Raw genomic sequence first — 23,775 nt, 5'->3', positions numbered from 1 at the left:
TTCCCAGACTCTCCCTGGGAGGGGGTCAGGGGTGTGGCGCTTACCTAGGATGACCAGACAGCAAGTATGAAAAATCGGGACAGGGAGTGGGGGGTAATAGGAGGCTATATAAGAGAGAGACCCAAAAATCGGGACTGTCCCTATAAAATCGGGACATCTGGTCACCCTACGCTTACCTGGGACTCCCAGGCGGGGTGGGCTGGGGGGCCTCCACTTGCTTCTGCCCCCAGACACGGCCCCCACAGCGTACCATTGGCCGCAGGGGCACTCAGGGTGGGGGCAGTGTGGAGGCAGAGGCACAGCCCCGCCCCAGACCGCAGGGAGGGGCCGACAGCCACTGGAGCGAGCTGACAGACACCGCTCAGCTCCACTGTGCTGCCGGGACCCTGGGCCATTGTAAGTTGCCTGGGGGAGCACCCGGGGGTGGCAGGTGGGGTCAAGGGAGAGATCCGGCCCCAAAACTGCTGGAGCCCCACGGGCCGTGGTGGGGAGGCTCGTGGGCTGCAGATGGCTTGCGGGCCAGGAGTTTGAGACCCCTGTTGTAGACAAATCCAAAGTATGAACTTTAACTGGATATTTGCAAAAGTAGGACATATTTTCTGCCATGCTTATGCTTCAAAGAGCCCCATTTGCTCCACTAGGACTACTCACACAATTAAGTACTCAATGTGAGTAAGTCTGACAGAATCTATTCTATTGTAAATCAAAATTCATAAGCAGGTATGGCCCTGATTCAGCAAGGTAGTTAAACACATGCATAACTTTAAGCATGTAAGTAGTCCCCTTGACTTCAGTAGGACTACTCGCCTGCTTAGAGTTATGCATATGCTTAACTACCTTGTTAAATTGGGACCTAAAACACAAACTACTAACTGGATGCTGCATAGTAATTATAAATAGTTCAATTTGGTCTCCTGCATAATATCACTTGTAGAGAATGTAAGTGTCTGTACTGTGAATTTCCAGAGAGCAGTAATCACAGAAGTTACTCACCCTTCCCTCTCCCCTTTCTCTTGGTACAGGGTTCCAAAGGTATAAAAGTGGGAGCATTGCCCAACTGTCCTTCAGTATGTTCTACCACCAATGGTGCAGCAAGCTCAGATTGGACTCTGATAGCTTGTCTACGTGGGGAAGTTAATGAGCATCAAGTTAGGGTATGAATTTAAAGCCAACAGCTATTCTTCATGAACTCCCTGTGTGAACACACTTTCTGTGCATTAACAATGGCTTTGTGTGGTTTAACTTAATACATTTCTAAAGAGTATTAAGCTTATAATTGGAAAGGGCACTCTTAGTGCACAATAAGTGTCTCCTCATGAGGAGTTCATGCAGAGTAGCTTCATGCATTTCCCCATGTAGACAAGCCCTGAGTCTTCCCCTTGATGAACAGTAGTGTATAATATTGGCTATACAATCAAATTTGTTTAAGTATGAGCAGGGGGAGGAAATTCTTGTTTTATGTTTTGTTCAGTTTGCAGATTTGTTTAACATTTAAACCTTGCTTGAATGTAACAAGCTTTGCTTCATTTTTAAATTCCTTTAATCTACTTATTCCCTTAACCATATTTTAATTCTAGGCTCAGAAGCCATATATTGTACAGAGGAGAGGAGCTGAATTTGCCTTATCTACTATAGCTAAACATTTCGGTGCTGAAATGGTACTAGGATTGCCACATCTCTGGGATGCTATGGTTGGTCCACTAAGAAATAATACTAACCTAAACAGTTTTGGTATGTACACTTCTTATTCTATTCTTGTTTTTGTTTCGTTATAGCATACATGTTATCTGAAACTGGACATCTGTTTGTTTTAACAGATCGGAAGTCCTTATTGGAAAAGGGAGATGTGTCTGCTCAGGAGTTGGTCAATTCTCTACAGGTGTTTGAAACAACAGCAGCTTCAATGGACATTCAGCTTCACCCTTTGGTAATTAGCATGTTATACTTCAAAGCGATTTCCTGACAAAACAATTTACGTTCATTGCCATTGTTTAATATACTTTTTTTTTTTTTTTTACAATATTTCAGTTCTTTATATAGTTGTATTGCTATTAGTTTGCTTGTGTACTCTTTTCAGATCACTTATACTTGTCTCCTTAAGAAGAGAGACCGCTTCCTGCATTTATTTTTTTTAGCTTCTAGATGTGAAAGCTGCTTGTTCTATCCCTTCTCTATGCGCCTTTTTTTAAATATAGTTCAATTCCATATTTTTTTATCTACAAGGTGCAGGATAGGTCAAGAAAATTAAATTATCTTCTCTGTTCATATATCCTCTCTAAAGAGGGAGAAAAGCCATTTGGAAATGTAGTTGTTGGTAATATCTGAAATTCAAGCTGCAGTGCAGTTTGCATTGTGTTATGTCAAAAGACAACAGCAAGCTCCTTGAATTTAAAGGTATTTTGTTCTGGTTCAGAGGTTTCCAAACTGTCTGTGGGGAGCTGACTGGTCATATGGGCCTGTCTCTTCTTTGCTGTTAAACTGCATTAAAGTATAGATACAAATATAATTAAATATTTTCCTAATTCTACTTTTCTGAATAAGGAGTTGCTGTAGTTGACTCAGGAATGTGAAATAATTTAAAGTGGAAAGAAGGGTGGCCAATACAATTATGATTGGGATAGGAGGTGGTCTAATATTTCCCTGTCTAGTCAGCAAGGAAGAAAATGATTAACTGAAAAGACTCTTCTGAACTTGAATGCCAAGATTTTAAAAAAGAGCCTCAAGTTAGGTTCCTAATTCCATATGCAAGCACTTAAATAACGTGGGGTTCTTTTTTTTTTTTTTTTTTTTTTTTTTTTTTTTTCTTCTAAAAGTGCTGAGAACTTAATTCTCACAGATTCAGATGATGCTTTTGCAGCTTGAAACTTCTTTCCTATCTGTTGAGTACTTAGATTTTTAAATTCTGGTTTAAAAACTTCGTACATCTGTTTTGCTAATTGACTTCTTGCTGTGCTGGAGAATATCCCTTGTTCCAGGTGCAAGTAAACTAGTCTTGCATTATGTTCGTATGGGCAGTATAGTGTTTTTTCTCAGACATTTCTGCATTCAGAAGACTTCATCTGGGTATCTTTATGATATTGACTAGGATACAATAATTGATAAAATAGAAAATATACTTATAGGCAATATAGAGATCTGACTTTTTTTTTCTCTCTTTTCAGTTGATACAGCATTTGCCTCATCTTTATATGTGCCTTCAACATCCGAGCACTGCAGTGAGACACATGGTTGCTCGTTGTGTAGGTGTCATGAGCAAAATAGCTACCATGGAAACAATGAATATTTTGTTAGAGAAGGTTATTCCATGGCTGGGAGCAATAGATGACAATACCAAACAAGAGGGTGCAATTGAAGCACTTGCTTGTATCCTTGCTTGCATTATCTAAAATCATGTGATTAGCAAAAAATACAATTTCTGTATTGTGAAAAGTAGAAAATGAAATTAAAATTTCATCATCCTAGTGTAGGATGATGGGCTTCCTCTTGGATCACTTCAATCGCCCATCAGATGAGTTTTTTTGCTCCTGTTGAGGTTTTAGTGGAGATAGTGTGAAAGAGAATTGCAGGATTATCTTTCCAATGGAACTGAAAGGCAACAAGTTTTTTAAAATGATAAAATTGTATGCATATCATGTAATGAATCTGTGGCAAACTACCACAAAATACCATCAAGGCCCATAGCTAAATTAGGACTATCAAAAAAATTAAACATATTAAGTGGATAATAACTCTGCAAGTTCTTACGGTGAGAAACATTCTTGCTTAGGACGTAAGCCAACCACTAACTGCCTACGGTTCTTCTGAAGCATCTGTCCCTGTTAGAGGCAGGATTCCAGACTCTGACTTACTGATGTGATCCAATGTGGCAATTCCCATGTTGCAAAGAATATGTACAAAGGGTTGTTCATATGCCCCTTTTATTTCATGTTTATCTTTAGATATTTAGGATCGAGAGCTGTCTTACATATGAACAGTTATGATACTTTCAGTGTTTTTTGTCCTTTTTGAAATCTAGTTAATGTGTGTTAAATTATTTGTCCTAAAATGCAGGATTTGTAGTGATAACAGAAGTTGGAACAACAAATGCAGCGTTCTTCTTCAAGTGTTTTTCCCTGTGGGTGCTTCACTTCATATGCATGCATGCCCGTGCACCTTTGATTGGAAATTTTTTATGGCAGTGTTTGCAGGTCCAAGCCTGCGCCCTACACATCCTCAAGCTTCAATCTGAGAGTTTATAGGGAAGGGCAAACTCGCTGCTGCTTCAGTTCCTTTTCAACGACCTGTAGCCTAAGACAGAGTCTTGTGGTATTTCTTAGTTAGATGAAATTACTGTAAAGTGGGTCCAGAACTGGTTAAATGACCATACTCAAAGCATAGTTATCAATGGTTCATTGTTCAACGGGGAGGCCATATCTAGTGGGGATCCAGCAGGGGTCTATCATGGGTAGGGCCCTACCAAATTCACGGTCCATTTTGGTCAATTTCACGGCCATAGGATTTAAAAACTCATTAATTTCATGATTTCAGCCATTTAAATGTGAAATTTAACGGTGTTGTAATTGTAAGGATCCTGATTCAAAAAGGAAGGTGGTCACAAGGTTATTGTAGGGGGTGGGAGTTGCAGTACTGCTATCCTTACTTCTGCGCTACTGCTGGCGGCAGCGCTGCCTTCAGAGCTGGATAGCTGGAGAGAAGTGGCAAAGCCACCACTAGCAGCAGCGCAGAAGTAAGGTTGGCAATATACATGATTCTGCATTTTTGTTTTGCCAGCAGCCATCTACTTTGACAACTTGCTTCTCAGGGGTTGGTCCCTTGTAGAGGTTCAATCTACAGGCTTTAAGGCTCTGTTCCTGTTCTGCTCTCTGAGGCTGAATGCTGAATTCAGAATTTTCTGTCTTGATGCCAGTCCAGTGCATCAAGTTTATAGAGGTTACTCTGGATTCCACAACCACCAGAGCTTTCTTGTCATCTGATAGATTCAGCAACCTAAACTTGGACCTTCAGAGAAGTCCTCAAACTATAGGTCGGACCTGCCTGTAGCTGTTAAGTTACATTTATTATGTCCCACAAAGGCTGGGGTTGCATTTGAGATATCTCCAAGCCTAGCTCAGGACAGTCTACAAACCCAACAAACACAGCTTGGCCAAGATGGTGTCTATTCTGCAGAAGATTCTCACTTCCCTCAGTTGGTGGAAAGATCCCTGCAAAATGTGTCTGGGACCCCATTTAGGTGTCTTTTCTCTTAGTCAGAGAACCTGCACCATCTTGGGATTCAACCTTGTCCCAGATGCTCTGATGAAACCGTTCTTCAAGCCCATGGTGAGCTGCTCTCGCCTTCATTTATCTTTCAAGACCTCCTGCTTAGTAGCAATCACCTTGGCTAGGAGAGTTGAGGAATTGGGTGCCTTTATGGCTGATCCACCTTACTCAGTTTTCTGCTGGGACAAAGTGAGCCTTCATCAATACCCTCGTTTCCTACCCAAGATCTCTTCCTACAACCATATTTAATCAGAATATTTAGTTGCTATTCTACCCTGAGCTTCATAGTTCTAGGAAAGAAACTGATCTTCACATCCTGGGTGTTAGAAGAGCTGTAGGCTTCTACCTCCATAGTACCAAAGCCTCCGCTAGGCCCTTTGTTTCTATATATCCACTCAGACTGTCTAAATGGGTTTTGGGCTGTACTCTGTCATGCTTGAAGCTTCTGGATGGCACCCTTCTTCTAGGGTGAGTGCCCACTGTACTAGGGAACAGTCCCCTTCAATGGCTCTGCTTAAAAACTGCTCCTGTTTTAGATATCTGTAAGGCCACTCCCTGATTTTTTTCCAAGCACTAAGCAAATGCAGCCTTTGGGATGGCTGTCTTCCAATCGGTACTAGACCCTGCCCCTCAGTTCCCAACTCAGTAGTCTGGGCACTGCTAGGGAGTCACCTGAAGTGGCTCACACATAGGGACCACTATTCAAAGAAGGAGAGGTTACTCACCTATACAGAAACTGGAGTTCTTTGAGGTGCTTTGTCCCTATAAGTGCTCCACTCGCTACTCTCCTTCCTCTCTGCTTTTGAGTCCTGGTCTCTCTCCAAGTTTCATGGTAGAGAATGAACTGGAGCAGCAGCGGGTCTGCCCTTCCCTACATATCTTCAGACCAGAGCACAAGGAGATGTAGGGTGCAGGTGCAAACCCGTGGATTCTGCTGTTAAAAATCTCTGATCAAAGGCATGTGGGCATGCATGCATGTATGAATTTGAGCATCCATAGGGACAAAACATCTCCAAGAACTCCAGTTACTGTTTAGGTAAGTAATCTCTTCTTTCGTTGGTAATACCAGAGTTTAAAAAAAAAACCCCAAACTATTCTGAGCCTTTTTTAAGAAAATAATTCTAATCTAACCAAAGCACTTGATCTCCTAACTGAGCAGAGAGAATATCTGCATCTTTGGCAGGTAACTATTTTTGTCCTCATTTTAAAGAGTGAAATTCTTGTATGAACAAACTTGAAGACTGGTAGAAACTTCTCATAACCAAAGAAAGCTTCACTTTCAAATGACTGAAAATAAACAAATTATCTTGATTTATTTGCATGTGAGGTAGCAGAGCAAATGAGCCAACAGTGATTTCTGGATCTGAAGCAGAAGGGAAACCTTTAGCCTGTTGCCAGTAGAATGAGCTATTACTTCACTAGTTTCAATCAGAATGCAAAATCTTACAAAATTAGTATGTTATTGTGCCCACCCACCCTATTTTTCTGCTTGTAATTTTTCTCCTTTTATGGTTGCAGTAATTTCCTTATTTTGAGTTATTCTGCTCTTAAACTGAGTAATGATATGTACTGTCCCACAGTCTGCAGCATCTGCTACAAGGCAGATTTCTGGCAATAGCAGTAGGCTGGTGCTTATCACTGTAATGGTACATTAAATCTTTGGATTATGTAGTTTTTGGTGTTTTAGTCCTATTTAGTTCTATTGTGTGCCCAGCCTAGAATTTTTTTTGTGTTACTTCAGTTAAACTTTTAAAAAATATTATGGGGGTATCACAAGCAACTCTATAGTGTAGGATAAGTTGAAATTTGCATTTTCAGATGGCTAAAATCCCTTATTTTTGTTTGGTCTCCAATTATCTATCTTGTTGCAAAATTGAATTTTCTGCTTCGGGTTTTTTTTTAGGGAAAGGTTTACTGACTTTTGAAAGTTTGTCATTGTCCTCAGATTTCTTTGCATTTCTCTAGCTAAACAGCCATGTCACCTATCCAGGGGAGCCTCCAATGCACCAGTGCCTCTGTGTAGAAATTCTGATTCCTGGATGCTGCTGCCTGATGTGCTGGTGATATAAAGCAGCATGGTGGAATGCTTTTAAATGCTGATGCCTTGATCAAAAGTACCTAGGCTACATCTGTACAGCTGCAGACCCCCATTCAGTCCCTCACATCAGCTTAAGTTCTCACTTGATACCACCTTTCCCCCTCAGCTCTTCTGGTGCACCATGCAGCTATACCATGGAGAGCTGAGGGGGTTGAGAAAGTATGTGGGGACTAAGCTGATACGGGAGGAGCTGATTGGTTATGGTTCATCAGAATGTAGTAACTGTTTGTTGGAGCTCTCTTCTGCCCCACTTCTTTCCCATCTCCTTCTTGCACAGCCCACACATGACCTAGCCCCCTGCTGATCTGCATCCCCTTTTCTTTCTTGCATTGCATCCATGCCCTCACACCACCCTGCTTCCCACAGTTTGCTCCCACATATTTTTCCCATACATCACTTGCTCCACTCCACTATCCATATTCCCCGCCATGCCTCCCTCCTATATAAACATTGTTTTATTTTTATATATATAAATATAATAATTTGATAAAATCTCTATATGTAGGGAAGCAGAGTGATGGGAGGGAGACCAGGCTCGTGGTAGTAACTGGGGATATAGATGGACACAGCTAGAAACTTTCTGACTCTTATGGTTTATACCTCATCTAAACCTTGCAATTCACAATTATCATTTAGCTTTCCCCGCCGTACCTCTCTCAAATCCATTAGTCATAGTTCATATGCCTTCTCAAAACAAAATGTGCAACCTTCATTCCAACCACGCAAATATTGCAAAAATAAAGTGTCACCTAAATAACTATTAATGCTACAAACCATTATGTCACAAGATGAATACTAGTTCTACTTTCAAAAGCAAAACATTTTGTCCATTAACGATCTAGGAAAATTATCAGCTAAAAATCTACATCATACACGCTAACACTCTACAGAATATTTCAGATAATTAGTAAAGATCCAATTTCTAACCCTCTATGCGGTCAGAGTCAAAGGTTGCACATTTTGTGTGGAAGTGGAAACATATTTTTTGAATTGTGAATGCAGGAGAGTTGAAGAGGGGAAGGCACAACTGTGGTTGTGGGTTACAAAGATTGGCCAAGGACTTAAGCGATTTCCTGGCTCTAACAATTGTGTTGGCGGTATGAGCACTTTTTTTAGTCCATCCCCAGACCTCCAGGAGAGATGTAATCTACATTTGACTTCTTAAAATGTCAACATGATTTCTGTTTAGGTTTAATTTAATTTTGGAACTCCTTTGGTGAAATGAAGCCTCTGTTTTGTTTTCAATGTCTCTTTCAAAGAATTGCAGCATTTCTAGGAGGGTCATCCTTAAATGACTAGTTGATATACGCATTTCTGAAATTGTCTCCCCGATGTATTTGTATAAAATTCTACTCCTGTTGACTTGATGATGATGATGCAAATTTTTTGCTGATGTACAGGATCTGATTGAAGTCTTGACTACTAATCACAAGTACAAAATAAACAATTTGTGGTGTTAATATAAAGCAGGTACTGAACTGGTTAAAATATTTCCTTAATAACACATACAGCTGTAATGGAACAACTTGATGTTGGTATTGTTCCATATATTGTCCTTCTAGTGGTCCCAGTTTTGGGTCGAATGAGCGATCAGACGGACAGTGTACGTTTCATGGCTACTCAGTGCTTTGCAACTCTAATTAGACTAATGCCCCTTGAGGTAAGTTGGAGTTATGTTTGAATACATTTGTGTTCTTTGTCCTCTTATTGTTCACTAGCCCACAAGGAACCAACTCAGCCCTCACATAGGTTCAGTTCATATAGAAGTCACTAGGAGGGGCACCTGTGTATATAAGGGCAAAAATGAGATACTAGTAATGAAAATAAACAAAACTCTGGTGAATGGTATACATTGTCCTTTATCCATAGCTGACCTCTCCGAAAATCTAAATGAAGATCAAGTACAATCTGCAATATATTTAATACACCTTAAGAAGTAACCAGTTTTTCTTCAAGTGCATGCTCATGTTGATTCCATTCTAGATGTTCGTGTGCTCACGTGAACAATTGTCAGAGACTTTTGCCTTCATGGTATCTATAGGGTCGGCTGCAGCGTCCCCTTGAGTGCCGCGTTCATGTATATTAGGTGCTGCTGTGACCCTACATCCTCAGTTCCTTCTTACCTCCCGTGACAGTTGGTTGGAACACCTTGTCTTGCAAATCGCGAGAGCATTAGCGGTTCTTTACAGCCTTTGTTTATCTCGGGGTTCTCAAATTTCATTGCACCGCGATCCCCTTCTGACAAAAATTACTGCACAACCCCAGGAGGAAGGACTGAAGCCTGAGCCCTTCCACCCAGGCAAAGGGCCTGTAATCTGAGCCTCGCCGCCCAGAGCTGAAGCCCTTCAGGCTTCGGCTTTGGCCCTGCATGATGGGGCTCGGGCTTTGGCCTTGGGCCCCAGCAAGTCTAACACCAGCCCTGGCAACCCCATTAAACCGGGGTCGCAACCCACATTGGGGTCCTGACCCACAGTTTGAGAACCACTGGTTTATCTTTTTTTTGTATATAGTTTGTAGGTACTTAACCGTTAAGTGATAGGTTAGTTTGGTAATTAGTCCCATCTGGGACTTCGCCTTGGAACAGGGCATCCCTGCTCTCTCGGCTTCAAACTGTGATGCAGTAGGCTGATGCCTATCGATGATCCCCAGGACAGCTGTTCTAAATGTTTTGGAATCCCATAGAAAGGACAAATGTTGAATCTGTAAAAGCTTTCAATCTAGAACCCAAAAGGAGTGGGGTATCCACTTGAGGGCCCTCCTCATGGAGGCTGCGCTTCCTCCTGCATTGGAGCCCTCCCACTTGGACACCACAGCACTGGAAGGGAAAGGGGCTTTGGGCAAATGACCAGTGGCAGGCCATGTGCCCTCCACGGGGCTTCATGGGTATACCGCAGAGGTCGGACCCCCAGCCAGGCCTGGGATTTGACTCCAGGGAGCAGCTGGGGACCTCGGTCTCTCCCAGAGCCCTCATTGCCTGAAGCAGCTCCGGTGACTAAAGAACAAGTAGGCCAACTGGCACCGCAGATGCCACACCAGGTGACAGACTCGTCTAAGACCCCGACATCTAAGGGCAAGCTGATCATGGTACCGCCTCATAGGGTAGTAGAATACCCTCTGTCACTAGACCGCAGGCTCAGATCTCCATCTCCTTGGCCTCAGACCTTGGCACCGTATCCTAGCTCTCTGACCAGAAGGCCCAAGTCCTCAACGCGCTCTTCCTCTACAAGACATGAGATACCAGAGTTGCAGTGCCTGTTCCCATACCACCAGTACCAGCGAGCTTCCTGTCAAAGATCGCCGCAGCCCAGGTCACCTTCTCCCAGATGGTCTCCCAGACGTTGGTCCCCGCCAGGCCGGGGCCGCTCCTTGTCATGGCACCAGTCCCTTTCTCCCTGGTATCATTTGTTGGGCAGGTGCCGTTCCTCGCCCTCGCCTCGCTGGGCGCCAACCAGAATCAGTTGGCAGACTCAGGCCTTGACAGCTCCACCCTGGTCACCAGAAGAGGATTGGTCCAAGTCGAACTGGGAGCAGCCCCTCGCCAAGGAGGGGTGATTCATCACAGATGCATGAGACTGGCATGGACCTGCAGCGACATGGCAACAGGGACAGTGGCCCACTCAATGGCTGTACTGGAACCCACGGGGGCATGCTAGTAATGCCGGTCCCATTTTCCCACCAGTCCTCCTGGGCCACCTCGGACAAACCAGCCCCGGCGCCACCAGCACCGGCGTTGGAACGTGGTACCGAATCCAATGCAGAGAAAGCACACTGAACCCCAGCACCGAAGGAGCCATACCCAGAGAGGGAGGGGGGAACCTGCTCCTCCATAGGCGGTGCAGTCTTCATCACCGAACAAAGTGAGGGTGGGTCCCTCCGAAATGGACAGTCTCCCCGACAACTTCAAGGAGCACCAGGCCCTCCTTAAAAGGGTAGCTGCTAATTTAAACCTATAAATTGAGGTGGTCTCAGAGGAGTCAGGCGACCTCTTTAACATTATATCCTCCTCCACTGTGGCCTGGGTTGCGCTGCCCATCCACCCAGGGGTCCTTAAAATTGCAAAATCGCTGTGGCAAACTCCCTCTTCCATTCTGCTGCCTTAGAAGTTGGCGGAAGTATTACATCCCTGCAGAAGGGTTTGAATATCTGTATACATACTTTCCAGCAGCGTCACTAGTTGTGTCTGCTGTTAATGAAAGGGACAGGCAGGGCCATGTCAGTGGCATGCCAAAAAACAGATACCAAGAGACTGGACTTATTTGGCAGAAAGATTTATTCAACGGCAAGCCTGCAATTTCAGGTGTCTAACCACCAGGCCCTATTAGGCAGATACAATTTTAACCTGTGAGATTCCCTTAAATTCAAAGAGGCCCTCCCACAAGATCGAGCCCAGGAGTTTGCTGCTTTGGTGGACAAGAGCACAGCGGTGGCAAGGGGGCCCCTCTAAATGGCCTGGAATGCTACTGACTCAGTGGCCAGGGTGGTCACCTCTGTGGTGACCATGAGGTGCAGTTCCTGGTTGCAGTCATCCAGGTTGTCCCAGGAGATGCAGGCCACTATTCAGGGCCTCCTATTTGAGGGGGCAGGGCTCTTCTCCGAGCTCACAGACACAAGGCTCCACGGCCTTAAAGACTCCCGGGCTACCCTCTGCTCCTTGGGCCTTCACACTCCTCAGCAGGCCAGGAAGCCGTTCCGCCCTCTGCCTCCTCCACCCCTGCAGTCTAGGCCTTGGGGAAGTCCCCAGTTGGGTTCCTGCAGGAGGAAGGACAGAGACAAGGGGTCTAAGCAGCGACACCCATGGTCTTCTCACTAGTCTTCTCAGTCTGACTCTCCCAGGAACCAAGGGCCAGAAGCAGTCATTTTGAGGGTGCGCCAGAGGACGAAGCCCTAATTACTTCACTGGATACACTCTCCGCCCCTTTCAATTGGCTTGGTCTTAGCTAACTTTGGACCATTGGGTGCTAGAAGTAATATCCTCAGGTTACACCCTGCAGTGCAAGCAAGCAAGGTAGAGCCAGATCATCTGCCCTTTGCCAGGACTGCAGCACGACCTCCATCTCATAGCCACTCACTTCCCCAGGCCCAGGATTGCTTTGGTAGATGGCCTTAGCAGGACCTTCTCATCTTGCCACAAGTGGTCCCTCCATCTGGAAGTCGTCAGCTTCATCTTCCACAAGTGGAGAACTCCCCCAGGTGGATCTGTTTGCGTCCAGACAGAACAGGAAATGCCATGTTTTTCTGTTCAATTCGGGGGATCGACAGAGGCTCCCTGTCAGATGTTTTTCTGCTCCCGTGGTCGGGGGCTCTGTTTTACGCCTTCTTCCCCAGTACCGTTAATTCACAGAGTCCTCCTGAAGATCAAGCAGGACAAGGCAAGGTAGTCCTCATAGTGCCAGCTTGGCCACACCCGCACTGGTTCGGCACATTCCTGAACCTCTCGCTGGCCATTCCGTTGCAGCTACCACTCTGGCGGGGCCTGCTATCCCAGAACGAAGCGCAGGAACAGCAGAGCTCAGCCGATGTCTACTGACCTGTTGGACAGTAGAAAGCCCTCCACCAGATCAACCTACTGGCCAAATGAAAGTGGTTCGCCTGCTGGACCTCGGACAAAGGTGTTCAGCCTAAGTGAGCCTCACTGCATCTTAATCCTAGACTACCTTCTGCATCTCAGTCTTCAAGGCCTGTCCCTTTCATCTGTCAAGGACCACTTGGCGGCTACCTTGGCCTTCCATCTGCCACTCGAGGGAGAGTCTGTTTTTGCCCAGGACATGACTGCCAGGTTCCTCAAGGGCCTTGAGTGCCTCTACCCGCAAGTCAGGGACTCCATTCTGCCATTCAGCACCTGAATCTGGTGCTGTAACGGCTCACAAGACCCCATTTTGAACCTCTGGCTTCATGCTGTCTCCTCCTCCTTTCTTGGTTACAGTGACATCTGCCATTCAGGTCTCTGAGATTAGAGCGCTCACCTCAGAACTGCTCTAAACTGTCTTTTACAAAGACAAGGTCCAGCTGAGGCCACAACCGGCTTTCCTGGCCAGGGTGGTCTCTGTTTCATACGGGCCAGGCCACTTACTTACCTTTTTTTCCAAAGCCCCATAAGTCGGAGGAGGAGCGTAGGCTGCATTCCCTAGACATCAGGAGGGTATTGTCCTACATTGAAAGCACCAAGCCATTCTGTAAGTTGACACAATTCATCTCAGTGGCCAACTGGATGAAAGGTCACCCAGTGTCTGCTCAAAGAATTTCTTGTTGGATCACCGCCTGCATTCACCACTTCTACAATCAGGCAAAAGTGCCACCCCCAGCAATCATAGTCGCCCACTCGACCAGTGTGTAGGCCTCTTCGGCAGCTTTTCTGGCCCAAGTGCCTATCCAGGACATCTATAGGGCAGCCCCCTGATCATCCCACTGTGCACTTACCCAGCAGCCTGGGACGATGCTGGCTTTGGTAGAGCAGCTTTACAAGCCGCTAAAGTGTGAACACCAAGCCCACGTCCGAGGATACTGCTTGTGAGTCACCTAGAATGGAATTGACATGAGCAAGCACTCGAAGAAAAAAACTGTTACCTATCTTTCGTAATTGTTGTTCTTCGAGATGTGTTGCTCATGTCCATTCCATTACCCGCCCTCCTACCCCTCTGTCGGAGTTACCAGCAAGTAGGAACTGAGAGCATGTAGGGTCGGCGGTGCCTAATATACTGACACATGAGTGCAGCACTCAAGGGGGCGCTGTAGTCGACCCTACAGATACTGCAAAGGCAAAAGTCTCTGACAGCTGTGCACGTGGGTGCGCACACACCTAGAATGGAATGGACATGAGCAACACATCTCGAAGGACAAGTTACAAAAGGTAGGTAACCATTTTATCTGATCTTGATTTTAATTATTATTAACACCGTTAAATCTCTTGTACTTTTAATTTCTGTATATTTTAGGGTTTTCCCCAGTGTTGCAGTCTAGAAAATGCTGTTTGTGTGAAACTTATTTTTTTACCAGTAGATGGTAATAAAACCCAGTTTTCAAAATTCACTTACATTGGATTTTCACCAGTGATGTATGAATCACTGAATTGCAGCCTTTTGAGAATTGTCAACAAGATTTTGTATACTTAATATCTTAACTTTTTCTGATTTGGGAAGGCTTTCCCTCTGAATTAGATGAATCACTCTGTAATATTAATGCAACACATGAGCACCATAGAGAATTTGTCTCCTGATGTGGAAGACTGCCCAAAAGCACATCCCTAGGGAATGTTGGACACCAAATGTACGTAGGCTTTCAGAACAAATAAGCCAACAATATAAGAGAGATTCAAAACTGTTTGTTTGATTTGGATCCCTTTGGTGAAGAAACTGTTGGGCTTGGGGAAAAGCTTATGAAAGAGGTTGGAAAGCAGTGGTGTGATCACTTGAGGGAGTCGATCGAAACAACAAATGTGGTTTCCCCTGCCCTGAGAGAACTCTCACTTGACTTCTCTTTAACTACTGTCCCTTCCTTCACCTCTAAATTCCCTGAGCAGGAGGTAGTCTGGTCCTGCCCTTTTAAAATTCTTTAACCCTTTGCTACTTGGCTTTTAGGCTTTCTGTTCCACAAAGGCTGTCTTCACTAAAGTTTTGTAGTGACCTTCTCTTGGCAGCCTCTTCCCCCCCTTCCACCCCACCAGCCGCTGTTCCTATCTTATTGTCTTTGACATAAACCAGGGGTTCTCAGACTTTTGTACTGGTGACCCCTTTCACATAGCAAGCTTCTGAGTGTGACACCCCCTCCCCCTTTATACATGGAAAAACACTTTTTTATATATTTAACACCATTCTAAATGCTGGAGGCAAAGCGGGGTTTGGGGGGAGGCTAACATGTAATAACTTCATGACCCCCTGAGGGGTCCTGACCCCCAGTTTGAGAACCCCTTCACTACACTGTCCATCACTCTTTTTTGCTCCACATCTCCTCTTCCTTGTTCTTCTGGAGTACTGTATTTTCTTGGTGGTTCTGTATCCCTATCCATTCATTTGCATTTCCTTTAGGGTTCAGCCACCCTTCAATGTTCCCCAGGGCCCTATACTTGGTACTCTTCTTCTCTTCCTCTGAACCATTTGTCTGTGAACTTCTAAGAAGAATTCACTGTTACCTTAATGCTGATGTATCAACTACCTTTTATTTTTTAATTTTTTCTTTTCATTTTAAAATTTGCCTATCTGGAGCTTTGAAAGGAGGTACAGAAATTGAGTAGTCACAAATTGATACAAATGAGCAAAATTCATTCCGCTCTCACCTTGAAGTAGGACTCTCGCACTAGTGGAATAATCCACTCTGACTTAGAAAAGGTATTGGGGGAACTGTTCATTGGATGAAATTTAATGAATATACAGTACAAGGATGTAAGGTTAGACAATCGTATCAATTGCATGTATTCATATTAAATATTCAGTGTAAAGGTTATAAATAAGTAAAATAGAATTCTTCATTAATAAATTAAATGTCTCGATAATTCATGAGGAATTATATCTGAGCCTTTGGACAATTATCAATTCCAATTAGAAAAATCTTTTGAAGAAACTATCTGAACTGCTTTAATTCTACAGATGTGTCCTGTTGAATTTGACTAAATGTAAACATTAAACATATTTTAGAATGAGATTTGCCAATATCCAAAAAATTAAAGGAAGATCTTGTAATAAGAAACTAAAGCTACAACATTTTCATTCTAAAAAATAGAGGAACTTGAGCACCCTCGGTAGCTGTTTTAATAACTAATAAATAGTTTGGGCCTATGTTATTTAGTTATTTTTGCTCAAGTTTGTTTCGAATTCCTTGGTATTAGCACAGCACCACTGTGCTCAGCGGTGGAACTAGAATTAAAAGCTAGCCCTTCTATAAGGCACTTCAAATTTTTATATTAAAACTTGATTCAAGACAAGCTTTTTTGAATGGTATATGCATTCAGACTAGAATTGAATCTTTTCCACTGAAAGAATTTAAAGACTTCTATTTTTAATTTGTTTTAAATATAATAAAACCCAGGAAACTGAGATGGCTTTGTCTGATATCTGTGTTAATGGCTGGATGGCAAGCCATCATTTATGTAGGACAAGAGAATGCATAAACTGGGGGGGTGGAGGAAGGAGACTAAGGACAGTGTGCTGGCATAGATTCTTGAACCCAGCAACTCCCATCTCGGCACTTAATCCTTCTTGATTCCCTTTTTCAAATAAATATTAACTAAAATATTGTAAGAGTTTGAATTTATTATAACATCTGTGAACACTTACTGGTGCAGCATGAAATAATTGAACAAACGGAAAATTTTATTCTAGCAGGAACTAAAAAAAAAAAGCATCGCTCCTTACTTGTAATGGTGGAGCAGACCAAATAGAAGCCCTCTTGGGTTTTGGAATGATTTAATCTATCTGGGAGGAGACCATCACAGAAGCTGAAGAAATAGAGCTCTGGCACCTCTGTGGACCTTTACCTTGTCAATTTGAAATCCAGCTGGGGTGGGGGAAGTCTGGACAAGCATGCTTGTCCAAACAGAACAGTTTTGCCTGTCTCTTCAACCTAGTACCCCTCTACAGGGCTATACATTGTAACAGCCAATATGCTCATGCTGGTGATATGTAATTCCCCATATTTCCTCCGAATAAATACATGCATCCTATTCACAATTACATTTGCAAGAAAAGTGATTCTTTACCAGGAGTACATTTACCCCCATGGGTACACAATGGTCTTCCAGGGGGACATCAACACATTTAGATATGTGTCTAGTTTTACAACAGGCTACATAAAAAGCACTAGCGAAGTCCGTACAAACTAAAATTTCAGACGACTTGTTTACATTTCAGTGTACAATATATAGAGAAGTATAAAGTACAAGATTTATATTTCAATTGATTTATTTTATAATTATATGGTAAATACGAGAAAGTAAGCAATTTTCAATAATAGTGGCTGTGACACTCTTGTATTTTTATGTCTGATTTTGTAAGTAAGTAGTCTTTATGTGAGGTGAAACTTGGGGTACGTAAGACAAATCAGACTCCTGAAAGAGGTACAATAGTCTGGAAAGGTTGAGAACCACTGGAGAAGATGACTCTGAAATCTCTCTTAGAAGATGCACCTTAATGTGCCTTCCACACAAGGGCAAGGTTGTTCTTCATACTCTAGTCATTTCTTTCATATGTTACAGGAGATTACTCTTCCTTTGTTTGGGCCTCAGCTGAAATAAAAGTTGCTACATATACCAGAAGTGGAAAAAAGCTGTTAAATCTTAACTTAGAACTGATGAATTCAGGGTTACATCTTTTTTTTTTTTTTTTTTTTTTTCCCCTTCCATTCTAAATGTCTGTACTTAAAAGCATCTAAATCCTACATAACTAGGTGGATCAGTTACTGCCTCATTGAAGCATATGCAGCTGCAGACCGACTGATTACGGAATGGATCAGGGCCCAGTAGATTTATTCCCTGGTGGCCTGTTGGGTAGAAGGGTCAGCAGCCACCACAGAAGAAATAAGCAAAGGTGCTACTTAGTAATCCATCAGCACATTTTGTAAATGCCTTACAAGATGGACCTTTAATCCTCAGCAGCAGTATTCTTTTATCAGGACAGTGGTCCAGGCATTAGTACCAGTGAGCAGAAAGGAAAAAATAGTATCCCAAATGTTTGTTTGGAGGAAATGTCAGGATTGCTACCTATTTTCTTTCTTCAACTTTTCTTTTCCTCCCGATGCATCCAATCGGAGTTAAATTCTTGGATTCTGTGATGGCCTAGTCTCAGCTCTAGTTATACAGTTACTGCTATTGAATAAGGCTTTGAGCTGAGTAAGCATTTGAATTGATCTATGAATAGCACTTCAGTGTTTCAATATAGCTTTGGAAGTACTCCTTTTGCGTGAGGGACAAAGGGGCATATCAAAGTCTTGGGCAAGTGTAAACCTAGCCTCCAGTGTTTTTCTGGATATGAGGTCAACCCAAATATCTCCAATTAGGAGGTGAGGTTGTAGAAAGGGAAATTGGGTAATAGACTTTTTCATTTTGTATTATAAACAAAAGTTAAAAATAAAGTAGGATGTCTGTCTACTCTTCTCCTCTCTCCCCCCCGCCCCTTCCGCCTGTGAAATAATCCACTTCTGGAGTTCAGACTTGTCCTGACTGCACAGAAATATTGGCAGTGCCTTCTATCTAGCTTCTAGGCCTCTTCTGTTTCAGGCAGCTGTAATGCTAACCTGTCAGCTTATTTTTTAGGAGGAATTAAGGGGACATCACCGTGATTAGCAAGGGGTGTTGTGATTTTTTCTGTGTGTTTGTATATGTTTGTGAATGGGGTATTAGAACAGTCTTTGTTTCAAAGATGAAAAATCCCTTGTTTTCAGGAGTTCGTGCTGGAAATGAATTATTTGAGTTTGTTTTATCACGTATCAGGAGGTAGCCATGTTAGTTTGTAGCCACAAAACCATCAAGTAGTCCAATGGCACCTTAAAGACTAACCTCACTTGATGCATCTGAAGTGAGGTGTTTTTTACCCACGAAAGCTTATGCCCAAATACATCTGTTAGTCTTTAAGGTGTCACCGGACTCCTTGTTTTATCACGACCGTTTGGTTTCAGTTTAGATTTGTTTGTCTCTGGCAGACAACTTAAGGTTTTTATAATATAAGAGAATGTATCCATTGTACAGACTCTTGTGCATTGTCTTCAGACTTTTAGAACATTTCAAAATGTGAGGCTCTTTATTCGGTTGCTGAATGAGTAAAAGAGCTATGAACAAACGTGGGATTTCTGATGTATATTGGTTCCGAATCAACCAGAACAGTGAAACTTATATTTTAAAGTGGTTGTGAGATTGTATTTGGAAGTTGATAATTCAGTGTGCACAGTTCTTGATCACTTAATTTCAAATATTCATTCCAGAGAGCCATCAAAGTACAAGACTAGAAAACTATGCTTGGAAGAGATAATAGAGAGTAAACAATTCAATTTATCGTTACTGTCTCTTGTACATATTCATGATAAATGGTTTTGCTATAAGTTGACACAGGACTTCCATTTGTTTTTGTTTTTCTTTTTTTAATCTAAAATAGAAAAGGTGGTTGAACAGGTAATGTATTTAAAATATCAAAATGAAGTTGCATGCTTTTCTAATTGGAGCACTACAATCTGAAAACTGGGTTGCTTGTGCCTTTCCTTTATTAGATAATGCTACCATATGGCTGATACAAGACTTCAGAGCCTTTTTCACTTCAGCTAGCAGCCCCACTCCCACTAATCAGTCACTTCTGTTCCTTGACAGAGATCAGACACTTGAGTCAACCGATCAGCTAAGTAAAGATGGGGGCAGCTAGTCAGAAGAGGAATCTCAAAGCACTTTATAGGTTACACAGACATGGCACTGACAAGAGTAGGCCCTATGGGCCAGATTTTTAAAGATATTTAAGGTGCCTGACTCTCCTGCCATCTACAACCACTCTCCCTCTAGGCAGTAGGGAGGTCCACTGAGTTCACTCTGCCCTCAGGTTTGGTGCTATGGGGCTGCCCACCCAGCACTGAATCAATCCGGGAAGTGGTGACTGACAACCGTGGAAGGAAGTATGCACCCCCTCACCTCAGTCTGAAAATTGAGTGGCTTTTACATTCTGACTTCCAAGAGACCAAGGCAGAAGGGAATCTCTTGTCTTCCTCCCTACTTCAGGCAGTCAGGCTTCATGAGTAGGCTTGGCATACTCCTCAGTAAGAGAGGGGTTCCATTCTGTCCATTGCAGCTGCAGTCATCACTGCCTTCTCTTTTTCCCTATACAAAACAAAATGAGGGAGCAGACAGGAAACTGCCAAGCTATGGTCTGAGACTGGCTTCATTCATATTCTTTGATTCAACATTTTCCCTATCCACTACTAGTCCTGTTACTCATCAGTGAGTGACACTGAAGCTTGTGCAGAGGCCCCAACCATCACTTTTTGTAGACCCACCATCCTTGGAAGCTCAGAAGAAGGGAATTGTTGTCTGGACTTGGACCCTTATCCTGGGGTGAAGTTTAACCAATACTCAGAGCCTTCTGCTCAGTAGTATGCCAGACTGTTTCCTTCAGAAGACTGAGACACTTAGTGGAGGCAGTGACATCTACCCTAATCCTCTCTGAGGCAAAGAAACAAAGTCAGTCTCTCTCTCTCTCCCCCCTCCATATAAGCACAGGCAGAGATTGATGTTTGCTTCCCAGTTCACTAAGCTATTAGGGCATTAATCTCCGAATCCAGGTGAAATCTGATGTAAAACCTGCCTTTCCTAAGACTATGTGTAAATTTCATAGGCTGACAAAGTCCTTTTGATTCATTGTGGACTGCTCATCTAGAGCCTGCAATTTGCAAGCAATTGGTCCATCACAGCTGTCATGAAGCCAGGAGGCTTTCATCCCTTCATTGAATTCATACCTTCAATCTAAAACCTCCTCTCAACGTATTTCTCTGATTCGCCATAGGTTCTCAATTATTTAAATTCTCTGCTTTTGCCTTTTGGCCTAAGAACAGCAACTGAGTCTTATCAAAGGTCCTGATAATGGTTTGTTGTTGTACTCTCTCTCACACCCCTCCAACAATTGAAATCTTACCTTTCTACTTAGTTCTCGTTTTAGGCTATAGTTTGTAATTTGAGTACTCTTGGGAAAGTTATCTACTAGTTTTTGGGGGTAGGTTGTAGCTTAGGAAGAAAAGGTGTCAGATTTTTATCAGCCGACTGGTGAAGCTACCTTATTAAGTAAAGGCAGAATAATCCAACTTCCACGTAATTTTACAGGTAGGACCAATGTTCCTCTTTTGTGTACAAAAGTTTATAGTTTTCCTTTGGTAAATGTTCAGGATATGTTCTGTTTTTGTCAATTCTCCAACTTTGAATGAGCTAGCCTATAGGGGATCAAGCAAGTGACCTTTTTTTCAAGTGTGTGATAAAAGAACCCTTTGGTAATATGCAATTTAAAAAATACTTTGTGAAAATGCTATATGCTTATTAAAAATTCTTCTGGCGAATGTGAGACTCTAGTTTGCATTTGCTCACTTTCTATATAAGGTTTTGTACAAGGTTACTGTATTTTTTAATCGTCATTTCAGGCTGGCATTCCAGATCCACCGAACATGTCTGAAGAATTAATCCTACTGAAAGCCAAAGAGCGCCATTTTCTGGAGCAACTATTGGATGGAAAAAAATTGGAAAACTATAAAATTCCTGTCCCAATCAAAGCAGAGCTCAGAAAATATCAGCAGGTAAAAACTTCTGCCTTTACTTTACAAGAAAAGCATGATGACCTATAGTGCATAATTGTAACAAATTTTGTACACTAAAGGTACATCCAGACTACCTGCCATATCAGTGGGTAGCGATCAATTTATCGGGGATCGATAGATCATGTCTCGTTAAGACGCGATATATCGATCTCCGAACGCGCTCCCCATCAACTCCGGAATGCCACCGGAGCAAGCAGCGGTAGCGGAGTCGACGGGGGAGCCGCGGCCATCAATCCCGCGCCGTGAGGACGGGAGGTAAATTGGAATAAGAGATGTCGGCTTCAGCTACGGTATTCCCGTAGCTGAAGTTGCGTATCTTACATTGACAACCGCCCCTACTGTAGACCAGGCCTAAAACTCAGACAGTAAACTGACAGACTTCCAGGGTTGGTAATTTCCTGGAAAAAAACTAGTTTAGGACAAGGCATTAGGAAATACTGTTTTAAACTATTTTAATCGGAAACTGGGAAGAATATAACTATTAGAATAAATTAATGACAATTACTGAAAAATATATAGCAACTTGAGGATAGCTTTGCAATAATATGATCTAATTTTTAATTAAAGGCGATAAAACAAAAAAGAGCCTCAACTTAAAGCTGTATGCTATTGCCTTGGATACTTGAAACAAAAACTGAAACTTCTGAATCTGGGAATTTCCCTTCTTTGTTTAGCAATGAAAATATGTTTAGCAAACAGAGGGATTCCCGGATTCAGAAGCTGCAGTTTCTGTTTGAGGAAAACTCCCAAATGAACTGTCCAGTCCAGTACTTTCTCTTGAACTGGCTGGTTGGAGTGCAACTGAACTCAGTGAATACAATGACTCAAGTAAAATATTTCAGCATGAGGAAAGGTGGAAAAACACTTGCCCCAATTCATGGCTAATTTTGAGAAAGTTCATGAAGATGGCAAAGAGTCTTGCATTCAGAAATTGCAAGGACAAAGTGAGTTGGAAGGCAGATTGTATGAGAAATATTTTGCAAAATGCAGTGGAAAGAACAAAAACACCAGAACGACTGGCTTTGGCTACACAGATGCGAGTATTAGACTCCGACTCTGAGGATGAAGGTACTGACAGTACTGCATTGCCATTGCTAAGTGCATCAAAAGAAAGTCAGCTCCAGATTTGCCAGATATAACAAAGAAGTTTTTAACAAAAACAACTCCAGAACTGAAGCAAAAGATAATTTTTTTTTTTTTGCAATTTTCAAGTCTATGGCTGTAATATTCCCTTATCTGTTGAGTATCCAGCTTTTCAAGCAATGATCAGCTGCATAAGGCCAGACTACAAAGCACTCAATTGAAAGCAGGTGAGCTGTTGGACATAGTTACTGCTGACTTCAGGGTAGAAGCATGCAACGAATTACATGAAAAGCAGTCACATTAATATAGGATGGCTGTAGTAATGTGCACAATGACCCACAGATAACTGTGTGCAGATAAGGAAAACCTGAGGGTTGTGTGTCAGTGGTTGATATTGGAAGTAATAAAAAGACCTGGAACATACTGTGCTACACTAGCAAGAAAAGCCAAGGCATTAGCAAATGAACTGTATGGCTATGTGCTAAGAGCTACCTGGCAGACAATGAGAAAAAGATGCAATACGTGAGAAGTGATTTGGAACAAGATGATGATGACACTTTGGTTACGTATGGATGTACGTCACATTGGCTAAATCTACTTGGACAAGATCTTGCACCAAGTATGTTGATTAAACATTTTGTGGATTTACAGAAGTATTTTCCTAATCACAATCAGCCTAAAGCCTTGTTAAAAGAATGCCAAGGGCATGTAAACACCCAAATTCCTGGTGACACTCAAAGAAACAGTCAAATGACATGCCTGGAAACACATGTTTAAAAATTTGCTGCACTATCTCAAGATTGTGAGAGATCATGAGTAGGGACCTACCAAATTCACAGTCCATTTTGGTAAATTTCATGGTATTGTAACAAGGCATGAATATGTATTTAAAAACCTAAACATATAAAGCCCTTAAGTCAGCATTTCTCAAACTCAAGGGTCCTGACCCAAAAGGGAGTTGCAAGGCTATTGTAGGCAGTATTGCCACCCTTACTTCTGCGCTGCCTTCAGAGTTGGACAGCTGGAGAGCGGCGGTTGCTGGCTGGGCACACTGCTCTAAAGGCAGTGCCACC

The 23,775-nt window shown here is 42.7% G+C and overlaps 1 protein-coding gene across 2 annotated transcripts in view; it reads left to right on the top strand.

Annotated features, from left to right (window-relative positions):
* The window catches only part of BTAF1 (B-TFIID TATA-box binding protein associated factor 1), a 110,813-nt gene that overhangs the window by 59,494 nt on the left and 27,544 nt on the right, over positions 1-23,775 (top strand). For both annotated transcript variants that reach the window (XM_054034838.1, XM_054034837.1), the window contains exons 22-26: positions 1,578-1,731; positions 1,818-1,927; positions 3,162-3,363; positions 8,869-9,017; positions 21,446-21,598. In XM_054034838.1, the coding sequence (XP_053890813.1) occupies positions 1,578-1,731; positions 1,818-1,927; positions 3,162-3,363; positions 8,869-9,017; positions 21,446-21,598 (768 nt within the window). The remainder of the gene's footprint in view (positions 1-1,577; positions 1,732-1,817; positions 1,928-3,161; positions 3,364-8,868; positions 9,018-21,445; positions 21,599-23,775) is intronic.

This window comes from Malaclemys terrapin, chromosome 7 (assembly GCF_027887155.1).
Source record: "Malaclemys terrapin pileata isolate rMalTer1 chromosome 7, rMalTer1.hap1, whole genome shotgun sequence".
Classification (NCBI taxonomy): Eukaryota; Metazoa; Chordata; order Testudines; family Emydidae; genus Malaclemys; species Malaclemys terrapin.
This window is presented reverse-complemented; position numbering and strand designations above follow the sequence as displayed.